The sequence below is a fragment of the Trichoplusia ni genome (assembly GCF_003590095.1).
Source record: "Trichoplusia ni isolate ovarian cell line Hi5 chromosome 14 unlocalized genomic scaffold, tn1 tig00004226_group13, whole genome shotgun sequence".
Classification (NCBI taxonomy): domain Eukaryota; kingdom Metazoa; phylum Arthropoda; class Insecta; order Lepidoptera; family Noctuidae; genus Trichoplusia; species Trichoplusia ni.
Genome location: NW_020799732.1, coordinates 21,035 through 48,601, shown reverse-complemented (window position 1 = coordinate 48,601; position 27,567 = coordinate 21,035). Strand labels below are relative to the sequence as shown.

General features: G+C 33.5%; 1 protein-coding gene across 1 annotated transcript; it reads right to left on the bottom strand.

Moving 5' to 3' along the window:
• Positions 1-2,237: 2,237 nt before the first annotated feature.
• On the bottom strand, positions 2,238-26,248 carry LOC113506421 (sodium-dependent proline transporter-like). The gene is made up of 12 exons (XM_026889271.1): positions 26,093-26,248; positions 15,952-16,111; positions 14,787-15,065; positions 14,293-14,509; positions 11,331-11,445; positions 10,856-11,035; positions 8,709-8,898; positions 6,289-6,488; positions 5,689-5,820; positions 5,152-5,286; positions 3,367-3,519; positions 2,238-2,663 (listed from the first exon to the last, which is right to left on the bottom strand). Exons 1-12 carry the CDS (start codon positions 26,120-26,122, stop codon positions 2,526-2,528), a joined length of 1,929 nt encoding a protein of 642 aa, XP_026745072.1. The 5' UTR covers positions 26,123-26,248; the 3' UTR covers positions 2,238-2,525.
• Between the last annotated feature and the right edge of the window lie 1,319 nt (positions 26,249-27,567).

Genomic DNA, 27,567 nt, shown 5'->3' with positions numbered 1-27,567 from the left:
TTTGGTATAATAGATCTAAAAAGTAATATTAATATGAAATGGTTACGGTTTTATTCACACTTCAGTTTATGGGGAAGTAACAAACATCGAAATCACTAAAAGTTGTTATTAATATTATATTTTGGTGTGTTTTGTATTATAATATTAAGAATTAATAAAGTGTCCTGGTTATTTCTAACTCTTTCATGTTCCGAAATTCGCCTTTCGCAGGTACCACTGAGCTAAAAGCCTATTTTGTAAAGCATCCATTGTATGATTACGATTTTTATCGCCACAACGTAAATATCAATTTATTCACTCCCCAAAAAACAACTGCAACATACCCGTTGAACCATAGAAGAGCCAGAAGGCGTTTTTTACACCGCTTGGCACAGTTACAAGGGCAGTTGTTTGAGAGCACTTATTGCAACCGTAAAGCAGGTTTTAACTTAGCAAGTTCAGCAGTACGTTTCTTCAGACAGACTTATTGGACACGTTTGGGCTGACTTAGTACGGACTGGATTATAAACTTGATGATATTTAGTTTTGTAGATCATGCTTTAACAATTACTGCAGGCCATGCCCCATAGCTAGACAGCCTTATTTTTTTATTTAAAGAAAGCGTTTGTTACAGTGAAACGGTGATAAATGCTCAAGGAGTTATATGGAAATGACACAATATCAAAGATCACTGAAATTTAGGGAGGCAAGAAATGGGCATGGTAAAGTGACGCCTTGTTATTACCATCTACCAAGGCATTAAATTTTTTTTTTACATGTTTATGAGGTATCGTTTGGTACGAGTATCGACTTTAATACTATATATTTTTTTAATTCTTATCAGTCGGTTCTTATTAAAGGATAATCGAATTACCTTCATGCCAATTTTCATCGAAATAGCTCCCACCTATCGGGTGTGAAGAGGTCACAAACACATACTCCGGCAAGCTAAAAAGTTCAGAACTATAATATTACAAAAACAATTTTACTACTATTAAACTTCAATTTTCATTAATAAAATCCGTTATGACCTCGATAATAATTCATAGGAAAAATGAAACCTTAGTTCCCTGAACTTTTGACTTTATATTTTTTTCTTTATCAACTTCGTCTCTCGTTTAAGTGTTTTTTCATGTTCTCCAATAGCTTTGATCAGTTCACGACTTTTCTGACCAACTAAAGACAGATATTGTATTCTTTTGAACTTTATTTTAGTTTGGATTAAGGAGTTGATAGTTGAGTAAAATTTTGTCACATTAAAAGTGAGTTTTTTCTGTTTCCAGTTTCAGTTTATTGGGTTGAGACTAGAATATTATCTAAGTTTGTTATCAGTTCTATTTCTATATGAGGTAACTTATGTTAGGTAAACTTCAATGCAAAAACATACTCTTACGGTTTTATTTATTTATTTCACTATCTTAATAGTTACACAAAGTAAAAACTTATAAATAGGCATTAAAATAAACCTATCTTAAATTTTACACCGAACTAAAATAAGTTAATTGTTTAAAAATGTAATTTTTGTTTTGTAAATCTAGTTTTGATCTTTGTGTCCTTAAAAAAGTTTTGTGGCCATTAAGGTGCATTTCTCTCATGACAGAAGTCGACAGCTAAACATAGGCCTTCCTATCACCACAGTGCCTGGTCATAAGTCACCAGGGTCCAGCGACCTTCATGAGGTCTTCGGCCACCTCCTTGGAGGTCTGCATCCGCTGCATGTTCCACTTCATGGTCATCACTCGAAAACTACACTTTTTTGGTTTGGTGAGACAGTTCCATGATCACCCACTTCCTCCGGTAGTGTCAGGTTCGTTATATATGTGCTCGGATTTCATTTTTCTTGGGTACCCTAAATTTTACACGAACTACTTACACCTACTTTTGTGGAAATATATTATTTATAGTTATTGAATGTACAATCTCACTACGAAGTCTTTTGTACTGAAAACTCATTAAAAGTAATCTCATTATACAATAATAATAATAGTTATTTAATTTAAACAAAAGTAAGTAACATCGTTAAAGCGACGCGATAGCGAATAAAAAACATATTTTTCACTCACACCGTTTCAGACCACGGTAAAAAGTTTAACAAAGATACAAAACTCCTTGGTAACATTTATACCGCTAGCAAATAAGGACTCTTTAAAAGTGATGTGAAACGACTTAGGAACTTTTTTTATATATTGTGTTTGGTATTTTTAATTTAAACTCCATTTCATAAGTCAAATAAGAATATAAAATAAAAACTTGTCTCATTTTTCCATATCTACTTCTGTGCCTACTAAAGCTTCACAATTTTTTTACATAATTTTCTCCACTTGAAATAAATCAGTATCAAAACAAGTTCATTTATAAACGAAGCAACTGTCAACAAAAATTATCCAAAGTGCTTCAAAGCATCTACTATGCGATAAAACATATTTTGGCATCGCTTGTGCAGTGTGGCATGAACTTAACGTTAGTTTTTTATTTTGGCCTTCAAACCAAAAAGTTACTTGACTAGATACTGTGTTCTTAATATAAATGTAATGCTATTTATATTTTCACATTATATAGCCCATGTTGTCATAGGGTCCTTGTTGTGTTGTTTCTAAATCTACAATGGAGTCAGATCGTGGTGCGTCTAGAATTTTCTTTGTCGGCCTCCAGGCTGCTGTTGGTGTGAAAAGCTCTTTGCCGCGCTGTGAAAAAAGAAAATAATAAATTATATTCCAACTAATCCGAGAAACTTTATAATTATTTTCCACCCTTGAGAAACGATTTTATTGATCAATTTAATTAGTCATAGCTACACAAAACAAATAATCATATTCACTGATAATGTACCTTTGAAATCGGTTAATTAGTTTTCCAGTTTTTCCGCAACAAACATAAAAACTTTCCTTTTATAAACATACATTATTAAGTAAAAATCATAAAACGAAATTGCTCTATCGTTTTAATACTGCTACCGTTTTTATCACCTGCTATCACGGATTATCCTTCATAATCAAAATGTGATATACGAAACTCAATATTCAGGATTACTGTATATTATTTATGTATACATGATCGTGGCTAAGCTACAACTGTAGAAGTGGTTAAGCAACGCTTGACACGGTCGTTCCATGGATCAGTGACCATCTACATCATAAGGGTTACTCTCTGTTTCGGAAGGCAAGTTAAATTGAGGGTCCCGGCTGTTACTCATACATCTTTGACAGTCGTCACAGGTGGTACGAAAGCTAGAGAGTCTTTTTAAGGGATATCGTGTTGCCCAGCTAAATGGGTTGAGGAAGTCAGATAGGCAGTTGCTCCTTGTAAAACACTGGTACTTAGCTGCGTCCTGTTAGACTGGAAGCTGACCCTAATATAGTTGGAGAAAAGGCAAGGCTAATGACTTACGTATCCATGGTAGTAGGCCCATCCTACGCCGACGGGGAAGAGGATGATGGTGGATAGGCCAATAGCCCAGCCCAGCAGGTCAGCGAACAGTGGGAACACGTAGTCTTCGTACCTCGGAGGCTCCCAGTTGTAGAATACGAAAATCAGAATAGCCTGGAAGTAAAAAAAACAATGTTCAATACTTGTTCTACTTTAATTTGAAGAGGGCGGGTTGTCGTTGCGTGAGCAGTAAATGTTTCAAATGCGTTCTTTTGGATTTTAGATAAAATGAAAAAAATACATATTTTTTTCTCGGTTCTTTAAATAATGCAATTTAGTCAATATAATCGAGCAATCAAGAATGATTAACTGTATTATTCTTGTTTACAAAGAGTAAAACTTATCTATTGAAAACTTTCAATTTTCGAAGTAATAGCGATCATATTCTTTCTTCGGTGATAACATAGTCATAAATTTTAACATTTCACAAAAAGCCTTTTTTTTAATAAATCATTAACCAATATCACAAGATATACAAATTATGAGTATAATTCAGATAAGAGTAGATATGACGAAAGACACGCAATCGTCGATCTATAATAAGATACAACAGTCGCCTTCTAGGTATACGATAATTTACACGCACTTAGGCTAATTAATCAACGAGATTGCTGGGAGATAATTGTTACTATCCCACTTATGAAGGTTTGGAATTGAAGTTTTGGAAAAACTAATTTAGTGATTAATATGGAAATGATTACCAAGAATGATGTACAGGAAAACGGCGAGTTTTAAATTTATATTTGAAAGCGTTTTGTGATTATCTAAAACCTACCTCAAAAATTGTGCAATTCAGTCTTTTTAACAAAATTAACGTAATACCACTTATCACGTATTGAAGACTCTTATCTTTTCCCAAGAATTTCTTTTCCTCAAGAATTGAGCTAATTTTACCATTAGGCTTAGGCCCACCATTTTTTTAAGGTCTAAGGAATTGAATCTTTCTTCCTTCTGACTTCACCACATTCATATCATATGCCCAAAGACAACCAGACTCAGAACAAGCATCCGTGGACCAAACAAATGCTTGTCCTATGCGGGGATGGAACCCGTGACGCGTAACGCCATTGCAATTGTGGAAGCGAGATATCGCTATGTTTAAATTATTAAATAAATAAATAAAATAAATGTGGAGGATAAAGCACTATCTTGCCTCCACAGCTGCTACTGTTGTAAGTCTCATAGCACAAACACAGCAATTAAAATAATATTTAGCCAATCTCACGTGTAGCAATAGCGTGAAGATTAAGTTCCTTTAACTCTACCTTATTAACTTAAGTGGCTAAAATGTATTATTGTTTTCAACAACTTGTGCGTGAAGTTACTGATAAAATAGTCATTGTGTTGAAACCACTGATAATATTTAAAGTGTTTTATCACCTATTGCAAGTCAAGAAGTTCAATGTAATTAAAGTAAAGATCATGCTAGACCTGCAAAGGAAATGGCATGTTTAGGTCCAAATCTATTTTGAAATGGTGTATAGTAAACAAAACAGACGAAAGAAGAAAAATCGGGCAGAAATAAAGTTCTGATCAATCGGAAAAATCCGAAGATAATAACCGAACAATACACATTCTGTAAACCATTATTTTTCCTCCGCTACATTTTCATGGACACCCACCTCTTGGTTGAAGAAAAGGTTCAGTCAGAGTTTCGACATTTGCTAGTACGTGGCAATGCAATTTCATGACGCACCGACCTCGCTATAAACAGCCCTAAAAGGTAAACATAATAAAATTACTTACAAGACTGAAAACAGGTCCGGCGACAGTCCAAGTCGCCTTCCAGTAGAATCGCATGATCACGTTAAGTTTCATGTCCATGGACGCAATATCTTTCATAGCACGATTTATTCCGTAACTCCATGATACTGCAACGCACTGAAAAACAAAATAGTACCATTGGTAATAACCATGAAATAAGTATAATCAATAGTAGATAAAATAATTGTTTGTTTTTTCCAAAAACTTGATTTTCTGATTCATCATCATTGTTAGATGTTGTAGCAGCGTCTAAATTTGAGTTGTTCTTTGTAGTCTGACGTCTGACTAAATTCTCTTTTCATTTCAAGCATACAAATTGAATTTGATGGACAATTTGAAACCTTCAGTAATGACATTTACCAGTAACATCTGGTTCCCATGGCATTACGATGAGCTACCGAGTGTTCAAATCTTCTCTAAAGGTAATATGACCCCAGATCAGAAAGTGTTGCTCCCATTTATAATATTCATCTCATTATTTTCCCATTCATTTTTTGTGACGCTAAATACAAATCTTACCTCAGCGATACCAATCAACAGGATAGCCCAAGAAGCGGTATTATAATCTAGTAGAGTAAACAAGTAGACGCCTCCACTGAAACACATTGGCAGTCCCATTATGAAACATGCAAAACATGTGCTTGCAGTCACCTAGAATTGAAGAAAGCATTCATTAGTAGAATTAATATCCGAACACATTTCATCTCTGTGGTCTTCCGGAATTAGAAGCTCAAAAACACAAATAAGCAGTGATTCGAGTATATAGCAACTATAGTAGTAGGAAATTAGTAGGAAAGCGCGACTAATTTGTTTAATGCGCAAAAATATGAAAATTTGAGCATTTGAGAATAAAAAAAAATACAAGCCCATAGTCATCTGATCGCGGAGTCTAAAATTGTAATTTAAATTTGAACTTTAACCAGTACTTATTACGCAAGTATACGAATACTTTGTTGATAGCACCATGCCTTTTAATAGGCAATAATAATAAAAGGCATCGTTATTAAAATGGTCATTTTGCATTTAACAACAACCTATAATGACCCTAATACACACTAACATCAAAACTCTATAGCAATGGAATGTTAAAGCAGTAAGTAAAATTATAGAAGTTCTCACCTTCCAGTAAGTCTTCCTAAGATGAGGCCACTGATCAACAATGGCGGTGTTTATAGCCTCAATACCACCGAACTGGCTTCCAAGACCGAGGACGAATAACATGAAGAAGAACAGGATGGACCACATCCTTGCCACGGGCATCTGGAGCAACGCCTCAGGGTACGCCACGAATGCTAATCCTGGACCTTCAGCTGCCACGTCTGATGATAAAGGAAGCCATGTTAGTTTTCTACAGGATTTAGAAGGTGGCTTATCAGAATATGCTCATTGAATAAGGAAATAACTTTTCATGAACTTTTTTGTAATAAATACTTTTTTCTAGGAGGCATATACCGATAATAATTGACTACAATCAGCAACTTCGATTTAAACAATTTTTCGTAGGTTATACTTTCGTACTTGTATTTAAAATTACAAGTTTTACTGTAGGATTTTTTAGTAACTACAATTGCTAGATAATATTAACACGTTATTGCAAGAGATTTGATGTGACTTTAACGTAATTTTCTCAGTGACCTTACGTTATATTGATAGGACTAAACGCGGCCTCGCTACCGTTTCGGAAATCCAATAATGTTGATTTATTTTATGTTGGCCAGTATATTGAGGTTCAGTTTTTGACAAACCTGATATGATAAAATATTGAGGGTATATTACTGTACGTGCTAACCCTTGCCTTGGTGTGTTCAGAATAAAAAGTGACTAAACTTCAGAGATACACACTTTTACTTAATTTATTTTGGATATTATTGTAAAAACTTCCTTGAGACGAGTTCATAATTGTTTAAAAAGTGTTCAACGCGATTTTTTGAAGTTACCTGACTAGTTTCGGACCCAAATGGAGTCTTTTCTCATGAGCCGTCGTAGCAGCTTTTTTTATTGATTCAATATAAAATTTTTTCATTCATTCATGATTTTGTGACGTTTTTATCGAAGACCAAAAAAAAACAGACATCTAACGTTGTCTTATCTACTACAGACACAAGTATATTAAAACCACGATTACAAGAGAAAAACAAAACATGACCGTGAGCTAGCCGCCAATAATTCACTCATCTAAGAGCATTGTCAATATTACATGTTATCGTCTGATAACAGCCAACTATAGTGATGTTATGGTCTCATGTCGAGTAATAAAACCTTTATCGATATACGAAAATTAATTAACAGATATGAGTGATTTATGGTCAAACATTCTACCTACACAAGGACGAATATATGTAGTTATTGTTTATAGGGCAACAATGCCTGAAACGTGTATTTACTTTGAAATTGGAACTTTTTCGAGAAGCAAGATGGCGCGCTTTCCTTTGTATAGCCAACTATAGTTGTGTCTCGCTTTCACAACGATACTAGTCCCGAATTGAGCTCATAACACTCGCGCGGGTCGTTTGTTTTAAAACGAAATGGTTAGTTTTGGCAGAACTAGCAAAATGTTAGCTATGAACATTGCCCATGCTATAAATTAAGATTGTATTTTTTGTGATACCGGATTTTTACAATTGTATGCGGATAGCAATGTTTATAGTTTTTAAATGTAAATATTAGGTAAAGTTTTTTTTATTTACATATACATAGAAATAACGCGCTATAAATTTGATAAATCTATTACTGTTGACCCCGTGCAAATATTAATCGTTTCCCGCTATGCTATTTACTACAGGAATTCCGTCCTTTCAAACCTTATATTAAAATTCATTTTGCATCTGATACCAACGAAGTTTTCTAATAAACTAAGTGAAGCATAGTCTCGAACAACAAGAATACTCCACGTATCAGTTCTTCCAACATTCAAAAGGGAGACCGTTCTGTGAGCCCTTTGTTTCAATACGAAGCATATCAACCTTCTATTCGACCGCACATGGAACCAATACTTACCCGAAAACGTTAGAACACTGCGGCCGAATGAAATATTTACAGTTTAATCAATCCATTATCTTGGAATGGAATACAAACAATGCTTGCATTCGTAACATTGTGAAATCGACGTGGGATCGAGGGTTCTCTGTTCGAGAGGGCTTCGAACAACAGCTGCCCGACGCATCGCTTGATTAAAGACTTTTTGTGAATTGTTTTTTTTGTGTAGTTTTGTTGAGCTTTTTTAATTGATTGTCTAAATTTAATTTAATTTATTTTTTTAACATTTTTTATTTAAAATAACGTTTGTCTATCTCGTTATTGTGCTTTTTTAACTGATTGATTCAAATTTGTAAAACGTTACCTTTATTCAAAAACAATGAACTCAGTACATTTTTTTTTCAAAGCAATATAATAGGAATTGCGATGAAATTTTATGTTTTTTTAAACAATAAATTGTGCATCGGTTGAATATTTAGAAACAAATTAACTTAACTATAAGCTTATTCAAGTATACAATGCTAATTAAAATATTACGAAAAAAATCAACACATAATTCTTACCTTCAACACTGACACCCATTTGCTGAGCCTGGAATCCCAGCACAGAGAAGATAGCGAAACCAGCGTATATGGAAGTTAAGAAGTTCGTCAGACTGACAAAGATGGCGTCGAAATGTGAGTTGTTGTTGAACTTGTTGTATGACGCCAACGTCACGAGAGAACCGACACCCACACCGAACGAGTAGAAAATCTGGTAATCAAAGGATATTATTGAAACATTATACTTGATTATTATAATGTATATAATTGTAAGAAGTAAGAAAGCCCCCATAGCCCTATGACCGTGTTTCTGCATGTGTGTATATGTTTGTCACCTCTTCACGCTTAAATTACTGAACCGATTTTCATAAAATTCGGTATAGAGTTGTACCTTGGATTAAAGCATATGCTAATTTTATTTGACTACGTCAAAAAAGGGTATTGCTTTAACCGATTTTAAATTCATACAACATTTAATTCTAATAGGACGTTTAATCAATTCTTGAATGTCTTTAAATGTAGTTTTTTTTAACCCCCTTTTACCATATTACATAGTGTTCTGTTTGCTTTTGAAAATGGAAACCAACAATACTAATTTTATTCCTGTAACTTCTAAACAAACACAGTGATTGTTGTTTGTTTCAAAATTGAATTACATGTTGTTTTCATTTAGCATAGTTGTGTTTTTTTTTAGGAATTTAGAATTTACAATTGTGACCTCTGATTTTATTTCTTCCTTCAGTGAATTATCAATGAGACATGCTGTATATTGTCATTGTGTTAAAAAAGAAGTATAAATACTTTTCTAAGAAAATATTTTCAAAACAACGGGAACTCTTCGTAATCTTACATTTTCCTTCAGTAAAATAATTGGTCTAATTTTTACCCTCCAAGTTTAAATGACTCGAATTTTCAGGAACTTTTAAAACCGACACAACAGCAATTACTAAACATACCAGCGAATATTAAAGCAGTTTAAAACTTTTAATTAAGAAATACGAAAGTCTGTGGCCTAGAAAATGTAAATTGCCTTTTCCTTCCAGATAATTAGAGTTAACATTAATTTATTCATGATAATGGTGCTATTATTGACAAAATTGTTTCCGATGGACCGATTCCTTCGATAGATTGATGTTTGTTTGATAGCCTCAAATTCAATAGCCAATTAGTTGAGTGACTGTACTTTATGAACTTATGTTCACTATTGGTGTTGTAGGAGCAAGATGGAACACTAAACGGCACGTAGCGCCGTCTCACTTTGATAACTTATTTATTAAAAAAAATACATTGTTCTGAACCCAAAGTAAGTTGCTAAACTTGTGTTATGGAATTCAGATACAACGAAGGTACCACAAACACTTAGACCCGGGACAAAGTAGAAATGTGAATTTTAAATTGACCCGACCGGGATAGAACCCGAGACCTCAGAGCTAGCGACACCTTGAAACCGGTCTGTACGCCACTCGACCTTGTTTGTTAAGCACTGCTATTGCCGTTGTGGGAACGAGATAGAGAACTACACAGCACATATCACCGTCTCACTTTCACAGCCATATAGACCTTATTTAGTAGCTCAAGAAAGGTGCTGTTACTTTTTAAACTATTAGAAAATAGTAAATGTTTCTAAGAATTTTATTTAAACATGAATTACTTGCGGTCGTTTTAAAGTTGAAGTCTTACGATTAGGCAAAACTTGTTAAACCTCAAAGAGCTCTTAAATTAAAGTTTGATGAAGTTTGTTAAATTTTTAAATATGATGGGTATTTATATTTTAACTTTAATCTGATACTAAATCAAAATGTTTGCTTTTTATTCATGAACAAAATAACTCTAATTTTTGATAAATTTTTGAACGTTTCTTTGAGTAGGTAAATTTTACTTATTCGCTAACTTGAGAAATTTGTAAATCTATTGTCTACTATGACCTTATTGCCCCAACGTTTGTGCCATCATATGCCTCCCCCCTCCCACTTCCCATTTTTTATATCGATTCTAATCTTACTATTTTATTCGCATGCTCTATGATGTAAGAAAGTTTTCGAATTCAAGGCCCAGATCCATTACGCTCTATTGTAATTCGTAAATCTTTGGGAACGATGGGCCTGATTTACGCTGGGCTTTACAAAAGTCCCAAAATGAATAAAGAAGAAAAACACGTGCTGTCTCACCTGTGAAGCCGCATCACCCCAGACTCGAGCATTCAGCAGCTGTTCCCAGTTCGGAGACAGATAGAAAACGATCCCTTCACCAGCGCCCTCTAGCGTGACTCCTCGGATCAGCAGAGCGGTTAACATCACGTAAGGAAACAGAGCTGTGAAGTACACCACCTTTCCTGCTGATTGTACACCCTGGGGATAAAGGAGATTTATTGAAATATTTTATATTGTATTTTAAGTCAAGATTTTAATGGACTTCTACTTTTTCCGGGAATTGCTCAATTAATTAGGTACCTACGGCATGATACAATTTAAATTCAAAAAGTTGAAAGTTATGAAATATGAATAGGTAAAAACTGAGCTAATTATTTAAGCAATTCAATTTTAGATTTTTTTTCAGTAAATTAGTTTACTTAAGTATTGTACCACAAACCCAATTTTGAGATAAGAAGTAACCGTTTATAGTATATTACTTTTAATAACTTACCTTGATGACACAGAAGAAAGCAATAAGCCATGAAAGCGCAAGACATCCGACCAAATGCCACTGGATCGAACCCCAGTTCTCCCAGGAAGAGTCGCCCCTGCCCAACACGCGCTCACTGAAAATGTCAACGAAGTTACAACATTGCCGTTAAGGAAAACACTAAATTAAATCTTATGTATTTACAACACAAGATTCAATATCCTGTTTCTGCATTAATAAGATGACAATACGCTACATTTAATATTCTATTTACAATTGCATTTTTTTGGGTATTTTTAATTTTAAAATACTTTGCTTATTATTGTATGATGTAACGGTTTACTCACGCTTATTTATCGTGGTTGCCCGCCTAGTTTCGGACCCAAACGGAATCCTTAATGACGATAAATACGCGTGAGTAAACCGTTACATCATTTAATAATGAATTATTCTCACGATAGTTTCTATCAAAAAATATATTCATTCTTAAAATATACGATTGGAACAGACATTCCAGATTTTCCAAGATAAAATTTTCATTAAACCGTTATATTTGAATTGCCTTATAATAATATCACTTTTTCCACATTCACGTGAGTTCGTACTATCAAAATTGCAAGAGAGCATGCAGCTGACATGTTCCACGCCCACGTAATTACATAGTTAATGACGAAATTATCTATATTATGCGACCGATATTTATTTAATCTCCGGGTTTTACCTTGTGCGTACAAACGGTATGAACCAGGCTTTCGATCGGCTGTAGAGTCAACCAGAAGTAGGAAGTAACACTGTAGTTTGAACGAATTTTATTAATAGCTTTTATTTCAATGTAGTAGGATTTGAAATACAAAACAGTTTCGAAAAAAGGATAGATAGATCGAAAGGTCGAAAGGTAATGGGAGAGATTTCACATAGAATAAATAGCACCCTTATATATATTTTCTTTATGTTTTTTTTTTAACTTCTTTTAGTGCACCCATAATAAATAAATAATTATATCTTTTAACATTAACATTTCTGATGAATTCGCTGACTACTTACTAACTTCATTTTGACTTTGACATGAAAAAAAAGATAGTTGAATATTGAAGCGGAGTTAGAAATAAAGAAGAAAATAAAGCTGCATCTTATAAGAGGTGACGATGTGTAATGGAATTTCTAATAAAGATATTAATAAGAATAAAAGTAAATGACTGTACCACAATGCAGCACTACTTGTATTTAATAGTTAACAGTCATGAATTAAGTTTATTGTATCCAGTTTTAAATATACGTCAACCAATAAAAAATATAATATTGAAAACTGAAATTATAACTCGAAACCAAGTAATCTATAAAGATTAGTCCTCTTGGTGCAATCAACAACAATGTAACTATCACTTAAGAACAGGTTTCTATATACATTAACCTGATGATATTAAACCTCTTTATTTATTTATTTAATAGTTCATGTACACAGATACACACACAGAGTACAGAAAAGAAGAAAGATAGAACACATAGTACATAGGCACAGCTTATTTCAACAGAAATTTCGGTTTAGTTTACTTTAGTTCAGTTAAAAAATATAACACTTGAATCGTAATTGTTCGAAGTGTATAGCATCCTAATATCATTTGATTCCCATGTTTAAAGGTTCTTAGCGACCATTTTGTTACTTGGCTCTTGGATCTATTATCATTAAACAGTTTAAAACATTAACGACTAATTTACTTTTGGAACCAAATAATCGGGATGCCACAGACAGACTCACACAGACACGTACCACAAAAACAATGTTACCACATGTAAAGGCTGCATTTTATTTTATGAATAAAATGAAATCTGTTGGTGTTTTACAATTTTCGTGCAACATAAACAATCTTAGATAATTAATTTGGATGCAGTTGCACGTGACATTGTTTTAATCTGATAAACATTCGCCATTATCTATAGTGTCCGGTGGCTGTTGCCTGATTGTGAAAGGTCAGAACACTCAAGTGCATTATCAGTCAATTTATTGACTGAAATATTTAAAAGAAAAGTTTTTTGGGTTTGCACAAATTTTTTTTTTCGTTATGAACTTTTTATCCGTGATGATTTCTTGGTGTTTTATCTTAATCATGTTTGAATTTGCATTTTGCAAGCACTTGTCTTGAGCTAGATTCGCACGATCTTGAAGTTTCCTTAGCAAAGGCGAAATTAATTCGTCAGCTTAAAAATGGGATGAAAAAATGGAAAAATAATCCTGAATAATGAGAAATAAATGAAAGACTAATTAATTTGCTTATTTATTAATTAGACCGACAACTAAACCACGTTTAAATTTTTATGACCAATGTCCAAGGTTCGGAATGTCCAAAGCCAGCCATTTTTAATGATAACAAAATAAAATTTTGCATTTATCTCCTTATGAAAAAACGTGAGAATTTCAGTACTGCCCCGTTATCTTGAAGATCTACGCTTTATCGCAACCATATCATGAATGAAACGATTACTGTAAGATTGGTATCGGTTGTCATAAATATTTTGTAAGGCATTATTAATATAAACAGTTTAATGAAATATCATAAAGGACTTACGTTTATTGGGACTTTTCAGTCGTTTTCGTAAAGATTAATATCGTACGATCTTGGATTAGCTCATTCATATTTTTGGGGTCTATTCGTTATTATGAAACTTTATTGTCGGTATAAAAAACGTGTTTGACTTCATACTTGATAATTATAATTTCACAAATACTTTTTTTAATTTCGAGTAGTCAATAATTTTTCACTAGGTTTTGACTTAATTAGCTTAGGTTTACGAAACTTTTATTTTCTAGCCAATTGTATCCCATTGCTTGGCCAACGCTTTCCCCAAATCTAAAATTCTCTATCTTGGGTCACTTAAAACCAGCCTGCAAAATTTTCTTCTTCTAGAGGTGCCTCTTCAACTAGTGAAGGTTAGCGATCAGCCTATCACGAAACGTGATTCCACATCACCACACAATCACACTTACTTGTAATACTCTTCAGAAGCCAAAATCCTGGTAGCATTTGAGTACCAAGGCACGGTTTCAGTCACATTCATGCAATAATTTCCGTCGTATGGCAAGAATCCGGTGTCCATACAGATTTGTCCGATGCTCATACACTGTCTCATGTAATAAGTAAGATCGGAAGCTGCGCCTGTATTGTTTTCTCGACAAGCTTTGTCGTATTCACCACTGTAGCAAGCTGTGAAAAAATGAAATTAAATACGAGTTTCTTGGTGACCTAAAATTTTATGCTTTCGAAATATCTTTTATGATCAAAATAGTTCTCAATTAAAAACTATTCCGACAATCTTTAACTAATATTTTCTGGAATGACCACTTATGTCCTTAAAACTCCTTGTCTTCATGGACCATACTTACAAATGCTCAATCTAAGGTTGCAAGGCACCCAGTCGTACAAAAATTAACTAATTACAGAAGTAATCATTTTTTAATGAATAGAGTAAATAAGTACTTACCGTCAGTATTGTAGGGATTTTCACAAGATCCCCAATCCAAATTCCCGGCGATAGACACAATGGTATAGAACAGAGTCCACGCGATGATAATCATGAAGTTGATGGAGATCAGAGTGATGACGACCAGAGTGCAGTATCCAAGGCCACTGAAGAAAGGCGATATAGCGGAGAAGGCCTGCAGGGGTCCAATACCGGTGTACTGACCAACGTACAACTCGAGGAAGAAGATGGGAAGCCCAATAATTAATAACATGAGGAAGAATGGTATAAGGAAAGCACCTGAAACAAAAGATGATTGCTTGTTTCACGATGATAAATGTGTTATGTGTTACTAGTTTCTTGTAACGTTGTATAATGCGCCTATGACCTAGTTTCAGATTTGTTTTTTAATCATGTGTTTCGTGAATTCAGATATTCCTTTGCATTGGTCTAAAACTATCAGCTCAGTGTTGAGTTTCCCCTCATTAGTTGAAGGATCTGGCACTTTTTTTGGTGCCATTGATGATGTGAGATCCTTATCTCTTTTTTTTGTTTTGCTTGTCAACTTTACGTTTGCATATAATATTGCGTAACCTTTTATTAGGCTTACCATACTCATGTATCACCGTATGTATTTTTATCATCATATCCCGGTTTATCAGACACATTTTCATGCATGACTGACTATCAAATATAATCAGGTACATTTACAATTTTATTGGACATTTATTATTCTAAATTATGACTTGCAGAATTATTCCAATGAGCTATTATGTAATTATTCCAAAAATCTATTGTAAGGTTATTTTTGAGGGATTTGTGATCATTTTATCTTGTCATAATTTAATGCAAACATTAAGATTTATTGCAGTTAATAATCGGATTTAACTTGTTTGTTCTTATTTACCTGCTAAAGTATTACGTCAATACAATACCCCTTTGCGTCTTTTATTAATCTATCATTTAGATAATTTTGTTTATCGTAAAAATTTCTTCAATGGGAATTAGTGGCTGTACTATAATACATTAAACCAAGATTGTCGCTATTTGAAAGCGAGACGGCAATATAGTATTTATGTAACGAAGTACGATAACATGACGAAACAAATCTTCGGGGCTACCACTTTAAGCTACAGGGTGTGCAAAAATTTGTAAAACACTTTTTATGTTTTTTTTTGTAACTTACCGCCGCCATTTCTGTAGGCTAGGTAGGGGAACCTCCAGACGTTACCCAGACCCACGGCGTATCCCAGACAGGCGAGGATGAACTCCAAGGGGCGACCCCATGAGGCTCGCTCTGGGTTATCATTATTAACTACTTCCACTGGTTTTCCGTTCGGTTCGGCCTGTAATAAAAGAACAACCTTAAAACTTTGTAAATAAAGTTAGTAATCGTCCATCACGATTGTATTGAGAAGTGCAGTTATAGTGAGCATATTTCATTTGCATGTCATCTATTTCAATTCTGTAGGTAGATTCTCCAAACTCATTCACTCAAAGGACTCTCACTTTTGTATAAAACAAACTTAATAATTGAATGAAATCTATAAGTTTCAAGAAATTGTTACCAAAAATTAATGAACAAGAAACAGGTTTGCAACAAATTCGATTAAGCGTCAATAGGGTCCCATTTATCCGCGGTGAAACTTTCAACCAGTTCAATCGGTAATCCAATAATACCTTCTGAACTGCTTTTCTTGTAAACTCCCGGTTAATGTATTCCAAAACCGGTGTCTTAGTTTTGTAATCACCAATAAAGTAATTACACAAACTTTGTGCGGACGCGAAAATCGGGAAGTGTTCCCAAACTTAATCCCTTCAAACAAGGGAATAATCGTTCTCATTTAAATGTAAATTCGTTGGATTGTGACGAGAGCTAGAATAGACTCGCCAGAGTTTTCGTTCGATACGGCTTTCCGCTATTTAAATAATATTATGCAAGAGTTCGTATTATTCACTGAACTAACGCCAACTTCTTACCCACATACTTTATGTTTATTACGTGGAACACAGAACTACTTAGAGGCACCGTAAGGTTATTGCAATTTTTATGTGAATGATAATCATTAATTTTAAGCATCGTTTTTTGAAACTGATCAATTTTGATGTGACTTACAAGTTCTATCTATTTTTAATACGAGTAATATGCTAAAACAAAACATTTTTCGTCCATCTTAAAATGCACAAAACCTATGGATTATTTATATAATGAAATGATGTGAATGTTATCGACAAATACTTCACATATTAAATAATCCATACTCTTCACTGTTTCATGATCGCACCACACAACAACAGTTAAATCAAAATATCGTATGAAACCAATATTTTTCACATCATTCGACTCTAGAGACAACTGTGTTCAAACAACGAAAAGATCTTGAACATTGACACCCGGTGAAGTTAAGAAAACTGCTCCATATGCGTGGAGTAGTTATGCACCTGCCCTTGCTTTTGTTAGTTCGGAATTGCAGAAGTCTTCGCGAATTCAAACAATAAGTCGGTCTGTTATAATAATAATGTTGCTGGGCACAGGCCTCCTGTCATTTAGGGAAGGTTTGAACATTTTTTTTTTGGGATCCAGGTTCCATCACGATGTTTCCGCTCACCGTTAGTGGTTCTCAGAATAATTAAGAAAGTACATATAACCAAAAGCCGAATTGATGCTTGCCCGCATTAGGGATCGAACAGACAAGCTAATACTTCGTTCTATTGGTGAACTTCGATTTACCGCATCTTACTTCACTTCTACTTTTTCTTATTTCAAGCTCATCGCTTAATGTAAACCTTGTTTCATTTCGTACAAAAGTACAATTTTGCAATCATCTTTAAAAGTTCCACTCGCGACCCCGTCACCGCATCAGCTGGTTAAGGACTACGATGGGGTCCAAAATTAGTATCTTTTTACCGATAAAGAGCTTAGTAAACCTTCATTAAATGAAAGCTTATTTCGTAAAACTTTTTATTTGCAAATGAAACCTCAATTTTTAAAACTCAAAATTTTCATAGATTGGCAAACTTTAATAAACCATGCGTTAGCTGGTAGCTGTTAGAGTTAGTGCAACTGTAACTAGTGTTGTGGCATCATTGCTTAGTTTGGCCACCTGAACTATGATAGTTATTACTTGTCGCGCGGGTGTTTAATACCCTGGAATTCTGAACGGTAGTGTGTACCTACGTGGTTTATTAAATATAAATTCTGGGTTGGAGTTTGTTTTACGATGTTAAGCTTCGTTTTATGATTTAAGAAAAATATGTGGGATTTGATAGTCGGGGGTTTTCATGGAATTTAGCTATGTTTTTAGATTAGATTTGTTTTTGATCTGTTGAAAAACAACTCTTGCATTAAGCTATTTAATCCATGGATTGCGGGGGGCTTCATAGAAAATTCAAGTCAAGCATTCCTGGATTATACTCGCAACCCGTCGAACACACTGGTTTTTGGCGTGGTGACCACAATCATACTATTTGTACAATCAAAATTTTATCATTTAATGGCATAAAGAGAGTTTTATTCACAGCAGTGGACTTCAGTGGACAGAGAACGATAATAGGTTTGGAAAAATAATTTTCAATAAAATTTTTCCCATAATTTTACTTCCCAGAAAAATAAATGTTGTTTATAGATCACATTACTGTCGGTACCCCACGAAGCTGAAACGGAGCGTGTGCAGCAAAAATAGTTGTGTGGTTCAACGGTAGCACCGCCGTACCAACATTTCTAGTAGAAATATTAACAGAATATATCCCGCTCAGTAGAGCAGTGAGAAAGTAATGACGTCACCAGGTCAAGTGCCAACTCGCAACACGAGTGAGTAACGTTGATAGCCGGATATCGGCGCTAAGCTAGATGAAGCTGGCTCAACTAGGGTTGGCGATTTTACTTAGAAGGAATTTGAATTATGAATTAATTGTTATATTTGAGAATAACTAGATCGTATTATTTCATTTGAATCTGAAATTCTTAATGTTTTTTTTTGTTTAGTCGTAGGTGCAAGGTGTATGTTTAAAAATTAATAGTTTTTTTTGTGATTTCTTTGGATCAGTTTAAAAAAAAGCGTCACCTGTACTAAGGAATTACTACACTCGTGATTTTAACAAACATTCAAATCATATACACAAAAAAAACACAGTTCTAACTAACATCGGTCAAAACTAGCATTTGTGAATTCATTATTCATCATTGGATCTGGCTACCCGGCTAACCCTACATACAAATTGTATTGGTTCTTACTAACCCAGCCCTGGCAACACATCCTTAGCTTAAAGAAATGACTGTTCATGTTTTATTGTTTAACATTTTTTTTGTTGTATTATTGAGTTCCGCATGATTTCTATGTAGCCCTAGGAGTTCGTAGAAGCACATTTTTTAAATCGTTACGGTAAGGAAAAGCTGCTCCGAGTGTGTGATTTACTTATATTATTTGTTGATTTTCATCTGTCTTATCGGAGTGCTATTGCTCTTAAAAATCATGTTTCAAATTGTTCGGGACCTCAGCAGCCGTAGTTCGTCGCGTCATCGGCAGCCAATGAGCACTCAGAATAATGACGTGATATAACGCTCTCATTGGCTATTCATTGTTCCTAAGCCCCTCTTCCTCGAAAACGTGTAAGATAATTTAAATACATTCGCTAATGAGCCTTTGACCTATATCTAAACATTGCATTTTTATTTTACACATCTTAGCTCAATCGCAGTTTAGTAGCTATTCAACCAAAATCTATATGTAGCTAAACCACGCCGCAACACAAATATATTTTAATCTTAATCTGATTTCAATACACATGAAGATGTGTATCAAGATGATCATGTATCATTTTTGGGTGATTTTGATGGCTTATAACTTTAGACATCAGTAATTATGATGGACATACAAAATTATCGCTCGATCCGTAATTGTAAGTCATCAAAATTCGAAATGTAATGTATTGACTTCATGTCATGTTCTGATAATAATAGGTAGTGATAAAAAAATGTCATTTAAAAATATGCTTTATAACTTAAACTTTTCATAATTCTTATTATTATCGATGGTCTCAAGAGGAATGTGAGAAACATATCCTTGCTCCCCAATTTCTTTTAGTAAGAGAACGAAATATTTAAGTGAATTTTGCAGATTGCCTATTTTTATACCGGGTGTCCAAAAAAGTAGTAACAACCAGTTACCCTGTGATGGAGGATACATAGTTTTCGAAGAATGTCACTTTTCTTTTGTAACGTACCTGGCAGTACTGGGCAACCGGTTGCCACTACCTCTCTGATTTCTCTTTACAGGTATATAAGTAATGGACTCCTTATCTGTATAATTCTGCTGTAAGTGTTTATTTAGTCCATTGCACTCCTAATAAACGGCTGGACCTATTTTAATGATTTGGTTTGTGTTGCACTACAAGTATATGTAGTATATGCTTTTAGTTTCAAAATATGTCCTTTAAGAAATTACGCAAATCGAATTTACCCCTATTCGCATCTACCATGAAGCTATTTATCTCCTTATCTTTCGTATTATTTTTGACCAGTAGCGAAGTAATTCACTTTAAATGAGATTACATGTCTCACTCAATTCGTTATTACTGTCAGTAACGATATTATCAACTGTGATTAGATAAAACACCTATTCATATTTTGTTAATGTATTATTCATATTTTTTGTCGTGATATCGTTTTATGGAGTTTCTTGTTTCCTAAGAATGACATTTTTGAACCGCTCTCCTGGAGCCATTCGATAACGGTACCTGACTGGTTAAAATCACCACGACTAACCCACTGTGTACGATGTGTTTTTGGTTCGAACCTCGCGTTAGACAAGCGTTTGGGTGAGAATGGGTGTCTTTGTGCATGTGAAAAACAAAAGAAAATTCACGTTTTAAAAGTGTTTGAGATAAAAACATTTGTCTTTAGCAACAATTTTTCCTTGCGCACGTTAATCCGTAGATATTTCAACATGCTTGTCATAGTTTAATAAGAAAAAAAATGATTTCTAAAACAAACCGACTAATCGACACACAACACTTTTTTTATGAACTTTTCGCATGGCGATAACATCTGCTTTATCTGGTTTTAATATGATTTATCGATCAATTATTTTTTGAGTAAAAACCCAAAAGGGGCCTATTGTCAACAGATGTTTGATTTCGTATCTTTAATTTCTGTTAACGATCTATGATATAAGTGAATCAGTAAGTATGTATTGTGATAATTTATTGAGATATCATACAACTTTCGTAATGGAATTTTTGGGGTTCAAATTTTAAAAAGGGAACTTTGTTACTAAAGCATCGCTGTCTGTATACTTGATAGCTAGGCGGTTAAAAAAATCAGAGATGATGTATTTCCACTACGCGAACAACAAATACTAAAGATCGAATGATAAATTTGTTGGTTCTCCCCCGAGCGGTTATTTTATATTAAGTTTTTTAGTCTATTAGTACGGAACCCTCCGTTTCGCCTTTCCGGCTCCCACTTTACCGCTTTTATTATATTGTATTGTATGTGTTAACGTAGGTAATTGTTAATCTGTGCTAGCACAAATAAGCTAAAAAAATAATTATTAATCTTTTGACCTGCCTACGTGTGTTAAATTTATATTTAACTTGTAGATAGGTTGTTAAACCCGCAATAACATATTTGTGTATTCATGTATTTTACACTATTATATAGTTAACAGCTTGTGGGTTGACGAGTATGTAAACTAAAAAATGTTTTTATACAACAATAAATCACGAGAATACCATAAAATAAAAAACAACATTTACATACACTAAATATGTAGCCCTATCGAAACCCAGATATCAAATTCTTAAAAAGAATGTCAAGGCATGTCTATTCTAAACTTATAGTATTAACTAAAACAAAATGATCTGTCCAAACAATCACAAATTTTATATGAAAAACTAGAATTCCCTAAGAAAGATTTCGTGTTTGTTTTAGATAACCTAATTCTTGGAACAAGTGGAACTTGTTTGTTTTTAATTCTGGTTTATTAATTATGGAAATCACTATTTACATTAATATTATGTACTCGTAAGTTTTAGAACATTCTACTAATACTATAAATAGATGGCAGCGTTAGAATATTAATTTCTTCAAAACGTGACTTTGACTTATTGAATAGATCTAAACAAGTGATATTATATTGGGCCATGACCTTTGATTTTTGATCTCTCACATCAAAATACGCTATTTGATACCTTCAAAAAAGGTTAACAACCTTATTGGGCCTTCTTCTCTACAAACTCTGTTTGTATTTAAGCGATTTTGATCATGATTGCGTCGAACTTGTCTATTAGTACGGGGATCTTCATATATGATGTTTCTCTATACCTATTGGCACTATTGTCTGAACGCATTAAGGAAAAAATACTCTGCATATCAATTTTTAGTCTTACAAATGTACAGACATACTGTCAGGCTCATACATAAATAAATATATTAACGCCACATTTTCAAACGATTTTAAGTTTAAAGGTACCGTTAAATTAGGTATACATTTGTGATGTCTCTGTCACTATTAACGAAAAAATAGAGGCCTAGACAAAAGACACTTAACATACATACAACTTAAGATAGAGCAAATATAATAAACCCCACTTCACTTATAAAATAATATTAACAACAGATACAGATAACGAAAGAAAAAAACATATTCATGAAATTTTAAAATAGTTTCTATCTACATAACATTTAATCCGTTGCGATAACGTTACAATGACTAATGATACCAATGTTTATCATTTAATTTTGATTAATATGTTTAAATACAAATGACGATGGATACGTCATTTTATTGGTGTGAAATTCATTTTTCATTAATGCTTTGTCGATTGACTTTGGAACCGTGCAACTAGAGTCAGTAATGTAACGTTTTAAAAGTGCCTGAGAAACGGCCTATTTGAAATAAAAACTTTTGATTTTTATTTTGACCTATAATAATATAATAGAATTGTTTATCGACAAGTGACATTGTTCCGAGCGCTGACGAATTGCTCCTATGTGACGAAATGACAAGTCAAAGTCACGTCAATACTCGAAGTTGATAGTAATTTCTGTTCTTTTCAATTTATTTTGTATTCCAATGTGATATATTATTTTTCGATGAGCTTAGCTAGGCTCCTACCTGAGCTGGCAGAAATAACAAATTTTTAGATTATCGTAATTGTTTATTAAAATAACAACGGAAACGTATTTTTTTTGTCCCACCAATATAAATTGATCAAATTACAGTGAATGGATCTTACGCGTAACATCACTTCTGTGTATACATCTCCTTAACTTTAAAGCGACTATTTTATCGTCCAAAGAGGTAAAATAACGAGTAGTTTTTTAAATATCTATAATATGACACACATCTGGAATATGAATATTTTTTATTTTTTATACCTAGTAGTAATCCCAATTTAATTCTCTGAGAATGGATTCAATTGTTGATTATAATTATTATTTTAAATATTTTATGCATAAATATTACACGCAATCAATTTAATTTGACATTTAGATAAGTAATTTTATCAATCGTCTAGGCACGTACTTACCTAAATAGCATGTTTGAATAATTTGATTTGTGATAACGTAAGATAAAACAAGTCATTACTTTTTGTCCAATATTTGATACATTATTAAACCTATGTAATACCTATTTGCAAACGAAGCCGAGAAATTAAGAATTTTATAAAGTTCCTAATTTTGTAGAAAAATTTGACGGTAAGAGTAATTAGGCCGAGAGAGAGATAGATATGTTTATAAAATGATCAAGGGAAATATTGACTTTAAACAACATATGGAAATCAAACCTGTACCTTCAGAAACCAGTGATAAAAGACATGAGGCCGAAATTCTAACTAGAAAAAAAATCAATGAATGAGAAAAAAAAACACAATAAAAAAATGAGACACAATCTGTGTAATTGAGCAGATCATTTAAGACCAATGACCAATTGATGAATGATTAGTGGTTATCGATGAATTATTGATTGATTGGCAGATCTGTAAAGTTGATAATCGATTGATTCGGTTGTAAAATCTTCAACCATGCAGATTTATGATAGATTTGATTCAAATATAATTCTGCATTAATCCGCCTAAAGTAATATGAAAATCGCCTTAAAATCCAATTCTCAACACTTTTAACCATATTTTTAGTAGTATTTTACGTTAGTAAAAAACTAAACTTAAAGAGAGACTTTTCTCGTTTTCTCTCAACTAATGTTAAGTATTTCTTGATTACGTTTCAACCGTTCATAATTATAGTATTTTAATCGCTCATTCCATCATGCTTGAACGAATAGATAAAACACATGGTTTTGTAAATCACTTTACTATGATTAACGATAAAATATCGATTAATCGAATAACAATATTTACTGTATCGTACACAGATTTTATCTTCCACACATTTCGTCATGGAAATAATAATAACATTTTGTTTTTTATTTATTGTCCTTGAACTATTTTATTTTTATGCCTAGTAATATTTTCTCTTAGATCATATAAACTAGCTGATCCAGTGAACTCCGTTATGATGAACTGTTTTGTGAATCTAAACCATCGAGTGGGAAAATTAAACGCAAAAAACATCATTCAATTCGGTCCAGCCGTTAAGGAGGATTTCAGTGATATACGTACAGAAGAATGATAAAGAAGAATAAAAGAAAATTGAGTTTTTTTATTTGATAAGTCCATTTTCAATGCTAAGCCGTGCTGTTTGCAATAATATTAAGATTTAATTTTTGTGTTTAGTAAAATAATAGTTAATTGATCACGAGTATTAGGTATATATCCCATGAAAGAATTGAACATAGCAAAATGCATTTTTTTTATGTAAAGTTTCTTTTTGTACATTTGCTAATGTTTTCGAAATCGAAAAACTAAACAACAGTTCAAATCTAATTAAAAAAAATCAACTTATCAAAATTTATCAAACTTGTGTAATTCTACTTGAATTTAATATCAATTATCATGAGCGTGGTCAATCTTAAGCTTTGAAAAGATACGATCTTATGATATCAATATCCGTTGAATTATCGAGAGTTGAGGCTTTGATATAATACGAATAACTAATGAATTGAAAATGGAAGGCAGGATGGAGAGTTCAACCAGTGATTCGACAGTGTAAAGCCTTGGTCAAACGAAGAGACAGCCACCGAATGTAAGCATGGTTCATGCCTTCTTGTAAATGTACTCGTAAATCTTGTTTTCTGTGCAGGAGCATGCAGGTTCCAACCCAACCCCGGTCATTTGAAGTGTAGTTCAGTCGAGTGTATTTTTTCAAAATACGTTTCTCTTAATTACACTACGACACCATGACGGGAACCACCAAGAGGTAATCCAAATATTGGACTCTGAAATCGTACCCGTAACCCGAAGTGAGGTCAGTGATCAAACCTTCCGTGAGGGAGAAGGCCTATGCCCAGTGATGCCAATCTGTAGGCCAGCATTATGATTACGAACATTGTATAATAAGGAAGGTATGAACGAAAAATGCAGTAAACTACGTAACGCTCAGTGACTGTTCTGACGATAAGAACGCAAGAGCAATTAAAATACAGCGTCATTTTAGATCCACAACTAGTTGTGCGTTGCCGAGAAACGTGTTAGTAAACTTATGCCTTTATCATACAGCCGACTTACGAAGGTCGTCGTTATTAACTATTAACAATTATTAAGGTTCATTGCTCTGATAAGCGTTAATTTATAAGAGGATTATCGATTTCACCATTTCAAAACTAACGTGTTTAATTCTCGAGATAATTATAATCGAAATGCTTTTTATTGAATCACACATTCATTTTGTTTTTCTATTCGCTTTAACATCTTTCGATAAATTTTTAAACATTATTATTCCGATTACTTATAAGAACTTTCTTTCAAGGATAAAAATAAAGTATTTAAGAAAAAAGAATAGTCATCTAAAGTTTGCTAATTAAATTGTATTTGTTAAGCCACAATTTCTGAATACCGCGTCCATTCTGTCAGGTGGTTTCCACAATTTAGCCGGAATGGCCAAACAGAGATGTGTCCGATATAGTTAGGTTGACCTAATCTCAATTTTAATTACCTATATATATACAAACTTTTTGTTTATATCTATCAATTATAAAAAATGCTTATAAATATTAATTATGTTGATAAATTATGTCAATTACAAAGTATTAAATAAATTAAGATTTAATTTAAATAAGGAAAAAAACCTCATTAATTATTCTCGTAATTTAAATACGCATGCTCTTCGACCTACACTCAGAAGAGTTCGTAAACGATAACGCATTACAATACGACGATAAAAAAAGACAATTAAATAATTTATTGAATTTCTTTCACTCGTAACTTGCCTTATTCATAGCGTAATCGCCACCAGCCATAATTATTAAAACTTTTTACTTTATTTGCACTTCGTCGACACTCTCGCTCATCACTCCGCACTTTGGTATGTATTTGGTGATTATGTCTCGACGTAGCACAAACCACGACTGAAATGTGAACAAAATCGTGGATCTTATCACAAGATTGATATCGAACTAGACCGATAAAGTGACGCAATAAAAGAATTGTATTGTGTATCAGTATTCAGCAACGGTTGGCTCTGATCGGTGTGTCTTAATGTTTTACTTGAGATTGTTCGATAGCAGCGATATGGTTCGTCCGTTTGTTGCTATTGGCTTAAACACCGATGATCCAAGGTCATTAGGAAATCCCAACTTGAGGTAGGAACTGGTTTGTTAGGTCAGATAGTGACAAGTCTTAGTCAAATAATAAGTGGTCCTGCGTGTGTACCTATTAATCAGTGTCACAATCTTATAACACAATGGCTATTGTATAACTTTTTGAATCAAAACACATGAGTTAATAAGTACTAATATTTTAAAACAGGGTATGAGTAATGGGATAAATAAATAAATATAATATATAAGTCTTGGTGGCCTTACTGATTCATATTAGACTAGCTGTTGCCCGCGACTTCGTCCCCGTGGTTAGAAGATATAAGTTGTGATTTATACCTGCCCTGCTTTTTCACATTTTCCACCTTGTATCTTCGCTCCTATTAGTCGCAGCATGATGGTTTATAGCCTAAAGCTTTCCCAAAGCTTCAATTTGGACCAGTAGTTCCTGAGATTAGAGTGTTCAAACAAACAAATAGATATAGATTTGTATTAATGAGCTGCATTTTCGATCCTAACGCAAAGTACCAATGTGATTTCTGACATATACATGTACTCTTGCTTACTTCACTGACACACGATAAAAAAACATAATTGAGGAACCTGGATTTTAAATATTGTTGCCAATGCTGAGACCTTTCTTATATAGGAAGAGGCCAGTAGATAGCAGTGGGTGCAAATGGGCTGGTAAATTTGAAAACATTACAATTTCAAAGCCATCCATCCTTTATTAAGCTTATGATTAAGGACTCCGGTTGGGTCCCAAAATAGTCCCGATAAATATGCGTGAGTGAACCGTTGTATTATTTAAGAATATATCACTCTCACGATAGTTACTATGTAAAAGTCCATCCTTTTTTTCCTTTATCCTGGTAAGGAGTTTTTGTTTTTCGGAACTCAATGCGTGGTTACCATCTCCCCAAAGTTCATTCGGCATCCAACAGATGTTACTACCCCGGTTCTACTAAAGAATTTTTTTGTATTTGATAACAAATAAAATAATTTCACATGCAGATTTGCATTCACGTCCCGTTAAGCCACATTAATCCGGTAGATTAATTGAAGGTGAACTGTTCATTGATAGGTGCAATATAAACGGAATCAGCGTGACTAATATTCTTAAATTATTATGTCACTAGCTGTTGCCC

Bases quoted from the DNA above. Each gene is read 5' to 3' on its own strand.
- LOC113506421 (XM_026889271.1), bottom strand. From the start codon at position 26,122: ATGGCTGGTGGCGATTACGCTATGAATAAG. The intron at 14,510-14,786 runs GTAAGTACTTAT...ATTTTTTCACAG, and splicing joins AAATCCCTACAATACTGACG to CTTGCTACAGTGGTGAATAC. The intron at 3,520-5,151 runs GTAAGTAATTTT...TTTTACTTCCAG, and splicing joins CCGGACCTGTTTTCAGTCTT to GCTATTCTGATTTTCGTATT.